The 14074-nt window shown below is 38.2% G+C and overlaps 2 protein-coding genes and 1 long non-coding RNA gene across 4 annotated transcripts in view; all 3 read left to right on the top strand.

Annotated features, from left to right (window-relative positions):
• Positions 1–10346, top strand: part of LOC108268114 (C-C motif chemokine 3) — a 25524-nt gene extending 15178 nt beyond the window's left edge. The window contains exon 3 of the mRNA XM_017472833.3: positions 10000–10346. Coding sequence (XP_017328322.1) covers positions 10000–10111 — 112 coding nt within the window. The 3' untranslated portion in view covers positions 10112–10346. The remainder of the gene's footprint in view (positions 1–9999) is intronic.
• On the top strand, positions 1551–3369 carry LOC128628656 (C-C motif chemokine 3-like). The gene is made up of 3 exons (XM_017472835.3): positions 1551–1709; positions 2706–2817; positions 3023–3369. The coding sequence occupies exons 1-3, from the start codon at positions 1640–1642 to the stop codon at positions 3132–3134; spliced, it is 294 nt and encodes a 97-aa protein (XP_017328324.1). The 5' UTR covers positions 1551–1639; the 3' UTR covers positions 3135–3369.
• Positions 5665–8620, top strand: LOC128633080 (uncharacterized). Of its 2 annotated transcripts, none has more exons than XR_008396743.1 (3): positions 5665–5970; positions 8017–8079; positions 8538–8620. It is a non-coding gene; the product is annotated as an uncharacterized LOC128633080 (long non-coding RNA). The 2 variants fall into 2 exon arrangements; XR_008396742.1 differs by having other exon boundaries at positions 8017–8101; positions 8538–8601.
• Positions 10347–14074: the final 3728 nt, after the last annotated feature.

The following is a 14074-nucleotide window of genomic DNA, read 5'->3' as shown; positions in this document are numbered from 1 at the left end:
CGAGGGAAGTGTGTGGTTAAGCAGCTTTCAGATATAATACCATGACCTAATTTCCTATACACCCCCCCCCCCCCCCCCCCCCCGCCACCCCCTTCTCTCGGTCTGTAATTTCCATGATTATTAAGTTCTTACGCTGCAATATATAACCCAGTGACCACTACATGTGCTTCTGTGTTTTTCCCGTCCCACGCACTCCATATACATTGATTATAAATGGATTATTTGGCTATAACAGCATGTCTCCATGTGTTTTATTCCTCTTATACCACAGCAACTTGTCAACAATTACATTATTTTTATTGATTAAAGAACAACACATACTCTTTAGCTTTTTATAGATACATGTAATGTAGTGGAACGTCTGCCAAACTCATTATTTCTAATCGCTATATGTGTGCTACTCTCCTCCTCATCGAACCACTTCCCCTCCCCCACTAGATTCTCTTGACCACAAGCTGCTGACTTTCTGCGGAGCTCATTTTTTCCTCGTAATGATCTGCACTCTTTCTCTCTCACACGTTCAGGCTGGTTCATATGTTACATTTTTTATTTTGTTTACAGAATATCACATGACCTTCATAGTTGAATAATCACACAAGTCACATGTGGAATGTAAAAACGTGGCTTTTAGACATTTCACATTCCACGTGTATGTAATGCTCACCATGACTAACTGTTTTTAAATGTGATCACCTGACCATGACACCCATATGAGCTTACTGAACATCGCGTTTCAGATTCATTCCCTCTTTACTGTCATATTAAGCTCCACTCGTCTGAGAAGGCTTTCCACTAGATCTTGGAGTGTGGCTGTGGGGATTTGTGATCATTCAGCCATTAGGGAGGAGCAGGTATTGATGTCGGGATGTCGAGGGTGCAGTCGGCGTTCCAGTTCAAGGTGTCCGTTGGGGTTCAGAGATCAGGGCTCTGTGCAGGACACACGAGTTCTTCTACCTTCTTCCAACCTTAACACAACATGTCTTCATGGAGCTTAATGGAACAGGTTTGGGCCTCTTAGATCCAGTGAAAGGAAACTGAAAAGCTACAGCGTACAAAGACATTCAATACATTTGTATGCTTCTGTGGCAACAGTTTCAGGAAGAACCACATATGAGTGTGATGGCCAGGTTATGTGAAACTTATGGATTTTATCTGAATCAGTGGTTTTTCAATCCACCATGTTAAATAATGTTTTATTTATTATGATCTTTTTTTATAAAAAAGGAATATTGTTTAGTACTTTGTACTTCAAACACAGGGAAAGGAATAATGAAGTACAAGTTGTGTGAATTATTAGCCACACTGAGTCATATTCATGTATTATCGGTTTCACCTGGATAAAGCTGCACTTGCTCATCATTAATTTATTTGCTGTGCTTAATACGGTAATGTGAGGTAAGTTCTCACCTTAGGTGAAAACCGCAGCGGGGTATTCTATGGAAGAAATTTTTTTTTTCTCTTAGTCAAAGGGGAACTTTTACTGTCACCTTCAAATACCAAAACCACACTCTCCCACTCTTCTTATGTTCTTATATAAACTGAAGAGTGAGCTGATATCTGCACTGAGACCATTCTGTTCACATCGTGACCATCGTCCGCATCATCATCATCATCATCATCATCGTCACCATCAGCAGTCATGGTCTCTCGTTCTCTCCTGCTGGTTCTGCTGGGTCTCGCCTGCCTTCAGTCCTTCACAACGGCTGAGAGTAAGATAACGTTACTTTGTTGTTTTTATAATATTTAATATGTAACAGCTGAGAGTAAGTTAAAGTCCACCTTTTTAATATGCTTTATTAATATTATAATAGAACTATTTTTGGTACATATTATACATATATATTTTCACTTATTCATGTCATTGAGTATTTTGACTACTTTACAATAATCTGGACTGGAGTCATTACTCATTAACACTCCGCTGGTTTATAACGATGCTGAATTCTCTAAAAAGACGAGCAGGTTGCTGAAAATAACCGGCGTTAATAAACCTCTGTGTGTTTGTCGCACTGTTACAGTAAAATACTGAGTGAGGGGGTGGGGTGATGAAGCAGAGGTACTGTAGTTGATTATTTTACTGTAACGGCATGTCTCCAAGTGTGTTATTCCTCTTATACCACAGCAATCTGTGAACAGTTACAACATGACATCACACGTTTTATCTGGTTATAGTTTTATTTATGGTGTCGTGGACCATCTATAAAACACGTTAGTTCCTGTTCTCATTGATCTTCTAGCAGCTATAAACATTCTTCTCACCAGACTCTTTTTTTCTCCATCATGATGTTAAAAGATGCAGCTTGTCATGTTACTAAGAAATCAGCGCTAACTCCTCTGTCCTGAAGGTGCTGCAAAAACTTGAACTTACAGCTTCACCTCTGACTGTTACAAAGCGCTGACACTGGAGACTCCTTCCATAAGTGTTAAATAAACGTTAAACATCTTCTTACAGAAAACTTCACCGTATCAACAATTACACAGATTTTTAGAACGAGCGCATTGATATAAACCTGAGATTTACATCTGCACTACTGTCAGAGCCACTGTAGTAGAAAATTAATCAACACCATCTGACCAATCAGAGTCCAGAACTCAACAGTCATGTGGTACAATCTTAATGCAGCATCTCGTACCAGATAAAAAGCATCTCATATGTTTTTATTGAACATTTATTCACAGAACGTAATACTTAAATATTTTCACAGGTGAAAATGAACCAGATCAATGCTGTTTCAAATACCAGACACATCGAATCCCTGTACACCTCATTACAGCGTATGAAGTAAAAGACCATCGGTGTACAAAACCTGGAGTCGTGTAAGCTTTCACTCCTTCATTCTTTTTTTTTCGTTATAATTAATAATGATAAATGTTTGTATTTCAATGTCCATTATGGATTTGTGGTTATGTATAATATAAACTTTAAAATAATAATATTTTGGAGGTTTGAAACATTTTGGGACGTGATTTTATTATTTTATAGCAGTTTGACACCGATCTAAATCTTATCTCTCCTCTGCAGCTTTACTCTAAAGAGCGGCCGTAAGGCGTGTGCAGACCGCAGCGTCGAGTGGGTGCAGAAACACATGAAAACAATTGACCAGCGCTCGACCCAACCTCAAACAACTGATTAAATCCTCTCTCCATTAATAAACTATTCATTTTATTTGTTTTGTTTTATTGTTGTTTTTTTTTCCAAAGAGCACTTTTTATGTATTTAGACAGAGGGAATAAAGCTTCTTACTCTATATCCTATTTACACAAGCTTTTGTTTGAATTAGTCTAACATTGTTTAACTGAATAAAACTATAGGCTGTGAGGATGAATGAATTATATTTTTATACATATTAAAGGACATTATAAACTGCATTTTATGACTATGTTTCTATTTTTTAACCACATTTTTACATTTTAAAAGAAAACAATGTTGGTCATTTCATTCAAAAATTTGAAAAAGGGTCATTCCTACAGTTCGGTGCCTTTTTGCGCCACCAGTACAGATCCTGGTATTTATTACAGTAATGAGTCTAGCTTATATTATAGTTTATATTATACTTCTTGTATATAGTTTACATTATAACTAAATTGCCCATAATCGAGATTTCCATCTATGCTGCCGTTTTCCTCCAAACTGACTTTTATGAGGAACACCTCGATCGGGCTGAGCGACTGATAAATTCTGAATCTTACTGTAGTTAGTTGGCTAGTTACGTTTTCTCACTCTGAATCTTTCCCAAAGAGAAACAGTCGAGGAGGCAGCGGGGAGGAGCTGAAAGAAGGGAAGGTGTTCCCTCAGGTGAGTCCTCTGTGCTGTGCAGTGAGCACTTCATGCCTTCAGGTCAGACTGTCAGGACTAGAGATGGAGATAAACCACCTGTCTTCAGTTTCCCCACTCGTCTCCAACCTGTAGGTGTATCGACAGGCTATAATCATGTAATAGATTATCATCAAATTGTGGCTTGTTATATTATTATTATTATTATTATTATTATTATTATTATTATTATTATTATTATTGTAAATGTTTTACTGGCTCCATAAAGGATTATCATATAATGATCTGTGTAATTGTCTGTTTTGGAGTAAATCTGTGTCCTTTTATTGCTAATAAAATACAGAAAGCAGACGGACTGCCAGCGTCTCACTATTTGCAGTATTTAGATTTTTTTCAGTATTTATAAATGAACGAGCTTTATTAACAGAATTCTGACCTGGAGCAGAAGAAAAGATAAAAGATTGGGGTTGAAGACAGAAAAAATCCATTTCCACAGTGACAAAAACTTCATGCACATTAAATTATATTACATTAGGGACGTCTCAGCATTTATTAACCAATAAAAATAAGCCGAATGTATACTTGACAAGCGTGAGTTTCCACAATCCCTTATGACAATGAATCATTTTCCAAGTCTAACTATCGAGATTGGAAGTAAATGGAGACAGAACTATTTTTGCTCTCCATGTAGATCATAAAGCACTGAAATCGCTTGAGAAATATAAACATTATTGTACATTTTATCCAGAAAAACCTCGGCTCCTCTGTGTACTGGTATTTGTTTATAGGCAGTACGCCAGAGGAGTACTACAGTATTTCTGAATAATCCTTTTACACACAAAGCGGAAACTACGTCACCACGGTGTAACTTTATTTCCGCCGCGACATGAACTACGGTGTTCCATGCAGAGTAAACACGGAGAGATTCTTCACTACTTCTCTCTCGACCCTGCCACGACTCGGGTTCGAGGACGCCAACTGAATTGTTGGAGAACACTCTACAGCTAAAGAATCAAGGCTGAGCAAGAGCTATAAATTCTTCGTTGAGGAATTTGTACACAATTATCAAGATAATTTGACAACTAGCTAGCGCTAATATTTGCAACAGTATGAATGCTAACAATGTTCAGTATGTGTATATGTTCAGTCTTAAATGTTGTTGATCACAAGGTGGTAGTGAGAGATAGGTGTTACCGATCAGTGAGGAAAAATGAGGAGACCCACAAACTTGAGGTTATATGTAATATGCTGCTTGGTTTATGAGTTCGTCAGATTATCTATCATCGTTCTGATAGCAAATCATTCCGTTTTAGTTAAAATAACAGGTTGCAGTTTTTTCTACAGTGGTGTGACTTTGTGACTGACACAAAATCAGATCTCACAATACAGAGGATTTGGCGAGATGATGCCTTTGTAGCGCCCATGAGAGAAGAGCTAGACATGTATTACTGTAATGTTTACATGGATGTGCATGTGTCAATGGTATGAATTACGTTTCTGTTCATAGTACATGCAGTACATGAACATTTATTTATTATTGCATTAAGAATATTGTATTAATTTCTATGAAACATATGTAAATATAGACAAACCAAGGTGAATGTATAATTAGATTTTGTTTGAGATATTCTGTAATATAGATGTTAGATATATCGTATTAGCTGGATTATTCATATGTACAAATGTTTACAAAATGTATATATTTACATTGAATACACTGTAGTTTATTTAACAAATGTACTCCCAGGGAACGCTTGTAGTGCACATGCTCAATTTCATGTTCTAATTTTGTGAAATATCAACCGGACACCAGAACTGAGGCGTCACATTTATTTGTTTTCATGAATTAACGAAACACAAAACCCGGAAGTGTGAAAAAAGAGGATTCTCAGTATTGATGAATCAGCAGGGGAGAAATACCCGGATGTGCTGCTGCTTCCGCCTGGATTGTGTAGGAAGTACACACTGGTCACTGTGGATACTGAGCTATCCCATAATGCAGCGGGGCTGACGCGGAAGAGCTGCAGGAATCCGCGCAGTGTAGTAAATCCGGATTGTGTTGGTGTTTATTATTGTACTGATCAGTAGTACTGAACCGCATGCAGCAGGTCCTGTCACACTGCTGGAGCCAGCGGCGTCACGTTACGTGCGTATGACGTCACCTGCCAGCGACTGCTTAACGGCGTGTACTTCCGGTTAGTGCTCCATTTGAGACGATTCTATATGAAGTTATAAATAATGCCTAAAAGATCTGCATGCGCGTATGTGATCTGTATGTGTAAATTATAAACTGCTGCAAATGTCTAAGTGACTTGTTGTGTACGTGGAGAAAATATTTTCCTGAAATAACCGGATATGTACTGTTCTCTCTCTCAGTATACAGAACGTTTACATGGACAACATTAATCCGACATTAATCCGATTAAGACGATGTTCTGATTAAGAATCTAGCATGTAAACAACAATTTATTATTACCTTAATCCAATTAAAGTCACACTCGAAGTAAATACTAATCGAATTAGGACGTGTGGAGTATTCCTGTTTTAGTCGCATTATCGACGTGCGTTACAGACTGCGTTTACATGGACAGCAGTGATCTGATTATTGACCTTATTCTGAATAAGACAGTATTGTGATTAAGGTGTTTACATGAGTTGCTTTTAGAATACTGCTTTTATGTTCCTGTTTTATATATTATAGAACGTACAGTTAATCTTCGTTATGGAATCGTGTACAGATTTGGGTGTTTTCAATTTTACGAAAGCTTCAAGTGCGGTTAATTATTTGTTGTGCTGTACGTGCTAATAGACGACCGTGAAGCCGTGGGCTGCGTCCCAAACCGCGTACTTACTTACTATATAGTAGTTGATATACATGTATTTCGCTTACTGTATAGCAGGTAAGTACGCGGTTTCAGATGCAGGCGTGCTCTCGTGTTTGCAGTGAAACGGTTGAGTGCTGCCGTGTGTGTACGTGTCCTGTCGCACAATGCGGTGAAAACTCCCACACGACGTTAATATTGTGATTAAGGTGTGTACATGTCTGTAACGCACGTCGATAATGCGATTAAACAGGAATACTCCACACGTCTTAATTCCATTTGTGTTCACTTCGAGTATGACCTTAATCGGATTAAGGTCATCAATAATCTCTGTTTACATGCTAGTTTCTTAATCAGAGTATCGTCTTAATCGGGTTAATACCGGATTATTGTCGTCCATGTAAACGTACTGATTGACATGTACACACCTTAATCACACTAGTAACGTCGTGTGGGAGTTTTTGCGACAGGACACGTACACACACGGCAGTGCTCAGCTGTTTGACGGCAAACGAGAGCACGGCTGCGTCCCAAACCACGTACTTACCCACTGTATAGCAGGCGAAATACATGTATCTCAGCTACTATATAATAAGTAAGTACGCGGTTTGGGACGCAGCCCACGGCTTCAAGCAGTCGTCTATTTGCACGTACAGCACGACGAATAATTAACTGCACTTGAAGCTTCCGTAAACATTAGAAATGAAACGCCCAAAACTGTATACGGAACCATAACGAAGACGAACTGTACTTCGATACGTGAAATTCTGGAGGGACGTCGGACGGCGTGGCGTGGGGATGTAATGACGTATGCTGTTAATCTAACTATGTTCTATAACATGAAAAACAGGAACATGAATATTCTAAAAGCGACTCATGTAAACACCTTAATCAGAATACTGTCTTATTCAGAATAAGGTCCATAATTAGATTACTGCTGTCCATGTAAATGCACTACTCCAGTAGAACTACTTTCTACTGATTACTTCACCCATCATCATAACAGGATCTGAACAAAGAAATATGCAATCTTTGATATGGAGTAGTAAAAGTATTGTTTTGGGTACTGTTGGGACGAGCACTGCATGATTCTGAGAACTAGCCACTTAGTCTGACACCGAATAGTAGAATAAAGAAGCAATAGACTCACGCTTTGTGTTTTATTTCTCAGAGATTTTGTGTTAAATGGTTTAGTTATAGAGTTTAGCATTATCTCAATGCTGTAAGCAGATTATATGATATACAGAATTTCTATGTAAAACCAAACCAATACAATAACTTTCTTCCAGGAGATTTTCTTTCTTCACACCAGCTAGAAATCCAGTATGAACACGTGGGAGTCAGCTTAATGGTACACAACTAATAAAGGATCGTGTTTTAATTAAGTTTTATTTTTATCATGTACGGGTGAATGCAAAGTACCCTCTCGGCAGTGAGAACGATGCTGAGCCTAATGAAGATAAAGAAGTCTTCTGGCGCCTGGTGTGTAGATTGAACCATTCAGGTAACAGCAAATGGAGAATACAGAAGAATACAGGTCATATTTATTTCGTGTTTACACGACGCTAGAGTTTCACAGCACATGAATTACACTTACAAAAAGCAGTAAAATGCTGCAGATCTTTTTTTCTTACGCTGGAATCTTGATTTCCACCTTTACAAAGCTTAACTTGCGCATGCGAATTGGATTCACGCTTTATCTTATGTACACTTTCACAAATCTTACCCCACACATGCAAATCTTTTTGGCATCATTTATAACTTCATAATTCTACCCTTCTAAAATTCATACACTAGACGGTAGGGTGCACAGTGTAAGTGTATAGTCTCTCATTTGGGACACAACTTTGGTCTGTACTCTCCAGTGTGTGTTTTTGGACTGAATAATCAATAATGAGTTTCCATGACAACCATGTTAATGATTGATTATTATCGATTAGTTGTTGCAGCTCTAGTTCACATCGTGACCATCCTCCTCCTCCTCATCATCATCATCATCATCATCATCATCAGCAGTCATGTTCTCTCGTTCTCTCCTGCTGGTTCTGCTGGGTCTCGCCTGCCTTCAGTCCTTCACAACAGCCCAGAGTAAGATAACGTTACTTTGTTGTTTTTATAATATTTAATATGTAACAGCTGAGAGTAAGTTAAAGTCCACCTTTTTAATATGTTTTATTAATATTATAACAGAACTATTTTTGGTACATATTATACATATATATTTTCACTTATTCATGTCATTGAGTATTTTGACTACTTTACAATAATCTGGACTGGAGTCATTACTCATTAACACTCCGCTGGTTTATAACGATGCTGAATTCTCTAAAAAGACGAGCAGGTTGCTGAAAATAACCGGCGTTAATAAACCTCTGTGTGTTTGTCGCACTGTTACAGTAAAATACTGAGTGAGGGGGTGGGGTGATGAAGCAGAGGTACTGTAGTTGATTATTTTACTGTAACGGCATGTCTCCAAGTGTGTTATTCCTCTTATACCACAGCAATCTGTGAACAGTTACAACATGACATCACACGTTTTATCTGGTTATAGTTTTATTTATGGTGTCGTGGACCATCTATAAAACACGTTAGTTCCTGTTCTCATTGATCTTCTAGCAGCTATAAACATTCTTCTCACCAGACTCTTTTTTTCTCCGTCATGATGTTAAAAGATGCAGCTTGTCATGTTACTAAGAAATCAGCGCTAACTCCTCTGTCCTGAAGGTGCTGCAAAAACTTAAACTTACAGCTTCACCTCTGACTGTTACAAAGCGCTGACACTGGAGACTCCTTCCATAAGTGTTAAATAAACGTTAAACATCTCCTTACAGAAAACTTCACCGTATCAACAATTACACAGATTTTTAGAACGAGCGCATTGATATAAACCTGAGATTTACATCTGCACTACTATCAGAGCCGCTGTAGTGGAAAATTAATCAACACCTTCTGACCAATCAGAGTCCAGAACTCAACAGTCATGTGGTACAATCTTAATGCAGCACCTCGTACCAGATAAAAAGCATCTCATATGTTTTTATTGAACATTTATTCACAGAACTTAATACTTAAATATTTTCACACAGATGCAAATGGTCCAGATCAATGCTGTTCTAGTTACCAGACACGTCAAATCCCTGTAAAACGCATTACAGCGTATGAAGTAACAGGCCATCGGTGTCCAAAACCTGGAGTCCTGTAAGCTTTCACTCCTTCATTCTTTTTTTTTTAAATAATTAATAATGATAAATGTTTGTATTTCGATGTCCATTATGGATTTGTGGTTATGTATAATATAAACTTTAAAATAATAATATTTTGGAGGTTTGAAACATTTTGGGACGTGATTTTATTATTTTATAGCAGTTTTACACCGATCTAAATCTTATCTCTCCTCTGCAGCTTTACTCTAAAGAGCGGCCGTGAGGTGTGTGCAGACACCAGCGTCGAGTGGGTGCAGAAACTCATGAAAACAATTGACCAGCGCTCGACCCATCCTCAAACAACTGATTAAATCCTCTCTCCTTTAATAAACTATTCATTTTATTTGTTTTGTTTTATTGTTGTTTTTTTTTCCAAAGAGCACTTTTTATGTATTTAGACAGAGGGAATAAAGCTTCTTACTCTATATCCTATTTACACAAGCTTTTGTTTGAATTAGTCTAACATTGTTTAACTGAATAAAACTATAGGCTGTGAGGATGAATGAATTATATTTTTATACATATTAAAGGACATTTTAAACTGCATTTTATGACTTTGTTTCTATTTTATTAACCACATTTTCACATTATAAAAGAAAACAATGTTGGTCACCTGATATCTTTGATAGCAACAATTAAAAAATTAAAAAAGAGTCATTTCTACAGTTCGGTGCCTTTTGTACCCCCAGTACAGATCATGGTATTTATTACAGCTGCAACTAACAAGTATAACCGATGAATCGGCCGATTGATTCTTTTCCCATTTTTTTGATTAATCGATTAAATTGATGTTTTAAAGCAAATTTGAAATATAATTATTTCATTTATTTAAAATAAAATCCACAAACTTAGTGTTACAAAATATAAAGTTCAGACTAAAACTTAACATTAACACAACTGTTTAACCAAAAAAAAAAAGGATTTATGCATTATTTTTTATGGATGAACAAAAAAAGCACTGATAATTAAACTACAGTCCTAAATGAATAATAAAATCTCACTTTCACTGCACCTTATGGTTCCTGTTACTCACCGCCTTTAGGCATATTGTTTTATTTATGTTTACTCTGATCCTACTGTTTTAATTAGACATTACAGATTTTACTTGCGCTCCCACTGTTTATCATTACTGTATTATTAATCACTTAGATCACTCCCGTTATCATATACCACATAATTTACACTACATGACCCTACTTCAATACTACACAACCCCACTACCCTACTTCACTACACTACTACCCTACTTCACTACCCTACTACACTACTACACTACCCTACTTCACTACACTACTACCCTACTACACTACCCCACTACCCTACTTCACTACACTACTACACTACTACCCTACTTCACTACACTACACTACTACACTACTACACTACCCTACTTCACTACACTACTACACTACTACCCTACTTCACTACACTACACTACTACACTACTACACTACCCTACTTCACTACACTACTACACTACTACCCTACTACACTACACTACTACCCTACTTCACTACCCCACTACCCTACTTCACTACACTACTACCCTACTACACTACACTACTACCCTACTACACTACTTCACTACTACACTACCCTACTTCACTACACCACTACCCTACTACCCTACTACACTACACTACTACACTACCCCACTACTCTACTTCACTACACTACTACAGTACTACACTACTTCACTACCCTACTTCACTACACCAGTACCCTACTACCCTACTTCACTACACTACTACACTACCCCACTACTCTACTTCACTACACTACTACAGTACTACACTACTTCACTACCCTACTTCACTACACCAGTACCCTACTACCCTACTTCACTACACTACTACACTACCCCACTACTCTACTTCACTACACTACTACAGTACTACACTACTTCACTACCCTACTTCACTACTACAGTACCCTACTACACTACCCTACTTCACTACTACACTACCCTACTTCACTACTACAGTACCCTACTACACTACCCTACTTCACTACTACACTACCCTACTTCTACTTCACTACCCTACTTCACTACTACACTACCCTACTTCACTACACTTCTACACTACCCTACTTCACTACTACACTACCCTACTTCACTACACTTCTACACTACCCTACTACACTACACTTCTACACTACCCTACTACACTACTTCACTAGTACACTACCCTACTTCACTACACTTCTACACTACCCTACTACACTACTTCACTACTACACTACCCTACTTCACTACACTTCTACACTACACTACTACATTAAGCTACTACGCTATCCTACTTCACTACTACATTAACTTATTACACTACACTACTACACTATCCAACTACACTACTACACTAAGCTACTACGCTATCCTACTTCACTACTACATTAACTTACTACACTATACTACTACACTAAGCTACTACACTACTACACTACCCTACTACACTAAGCTACTACGCTATCCTACTTCACTACTACATTAACTTTCTACACTATACTACTACACTAAGCTACTACACTACTACACTACACTACTACACTAAGCTACTGCGCTATCCTACTTCACTACTACAGTACCCTACTTCACTACTACACTACCCTACTACACTCCTACACTATCCTACTACACTACTTCACTACTACACTACCCTACTACACTATCCTACTACACTACTTCACTACTACACTATCCTACTACACTATCCCACTACACTACTTCACTACTACAGTACCCCACAACTCTGCCCCACTACACTACTACACTATTCTCCTCGACTTCACTACATGACCGTACTTCAATATTACACTACCCCACTACCCGACTTCACTATACTACTACTCTACTACACTACAACACTACTATCTTACTACACTACTCTACTACACTGCCCTACTTCACAAGTACACTACCCTACTTCACCACTACACTACCCTACTTCACAAGTACACTACCCTACTTCACCACTACACTACCCTACTTCACTACACTACTACCCTACTACCCTACTACACTACTACACTACCCTACTTCACTACTACACTGTAGGGGAAAAGCAACATGCCAAAGGATTAGTTTGCATAGACATATAACTAGATGCCACATTCATCGCCACATTGGTCCGGGCAACAGTAATAAGTTTCAGTTTATATTATACTTTATATTATACTTTTTCTATGTAGTTTACATTATAACTAAATTGCCCATAATCGAGATTTTGGCTCACTCTGAAGCTTTCCCAAAGAGAAACAGTCGAGGAGACAGCGGGAAGGAGCTGAAAGAAGGGAAGGTGTTCCCTCAGGTGAGTCCTCTGTGCTGTGCAGTGAGCACTTCAAGCCTTCAGGTCAGACTGTCAGCATCACTCGTCTTCAAACTGTAGGTGTATTGACAGGTTATAATCATGTAATAGATTATCATCAAATCAATCCATCCATCTTCTGCCACTTACTCCTTCTTCAGGGTCACAGGGAACCTGGAGTCTATCCCAGAGAACATCAGGCACAGGGCAGGGTACACCCTGGACAGGGTGCCAGTCCATTGCAGGGCACAATCACACACACACTACGGACACTTTAGACATGGCAATCAGCCTACCATGCATGTCTTTGGACTGGGGGAGGAAACCGGAGCACCCAGAGGAAACCCCCACAGCACGGGGAGAACATGCAAACTCAACACACACGTGTCCCCAGCGGGACTTGAACCAAGGACCCTGGATGTGTGAGGCAAACATGCTGACCACTAAGCCACTGTGCACCCTATCATCAAATTGTGTCTCGTTGTTGTTGTTGTTGTTGTGGTGGTGGTGGTGGTGGTGGTGGTGGTGGTGTAACTGTTTTACTGGCTCCATAAAGGATTATCATATAATGATCTGTGTAATTGTCTGTTTTGGAGTAAATCTGTGTCCTTTTATTGCTAATAAAATACAGAAAGCAGATGGACTGCCAGCGTCTCACTATTTGCAGTATTTAGATTTTTTTCAGTATTTATAAATGAACGAGCTTTATTAACAGAATTCTGACCTGGAGCAGAAGAAAAGATAAAAGATCGGGGTTGAAGACAGAAAAAATCCATTTCCACAGTGACAAAAACTTCATGTACATTAAATTATATTACATTAGGGACGTCTCAGCATTTATTAACTAAGAAAAATTAGCCGAATCTATACTTGACAAGCGTGAGTTTCCACAATCCCTTATGACAATGAATCATTTTCCAAGTCTAACTATCGAGATTGGAAATAAATGGAGACAGAACATTTTTTGAT

Source organism: Ictalurus punctatus, chromosome 7, assembly GCF_001660625.3.
Source record: "Ictalurus punctatus breed USDA103 chromosome 7, Coco_2.0, whole genome shotgun sequence".
NCBI lineage: Eukaryota > Metazoa > Chordata > Actinopteri > Siluriformes > Ictaluridae > Ictalurus > Ictalurus punctatus.
Note: the sequence above shows the minus strand (reverse complement) of the source record. Positions and strands in the feature narration are given on the sequence as shown.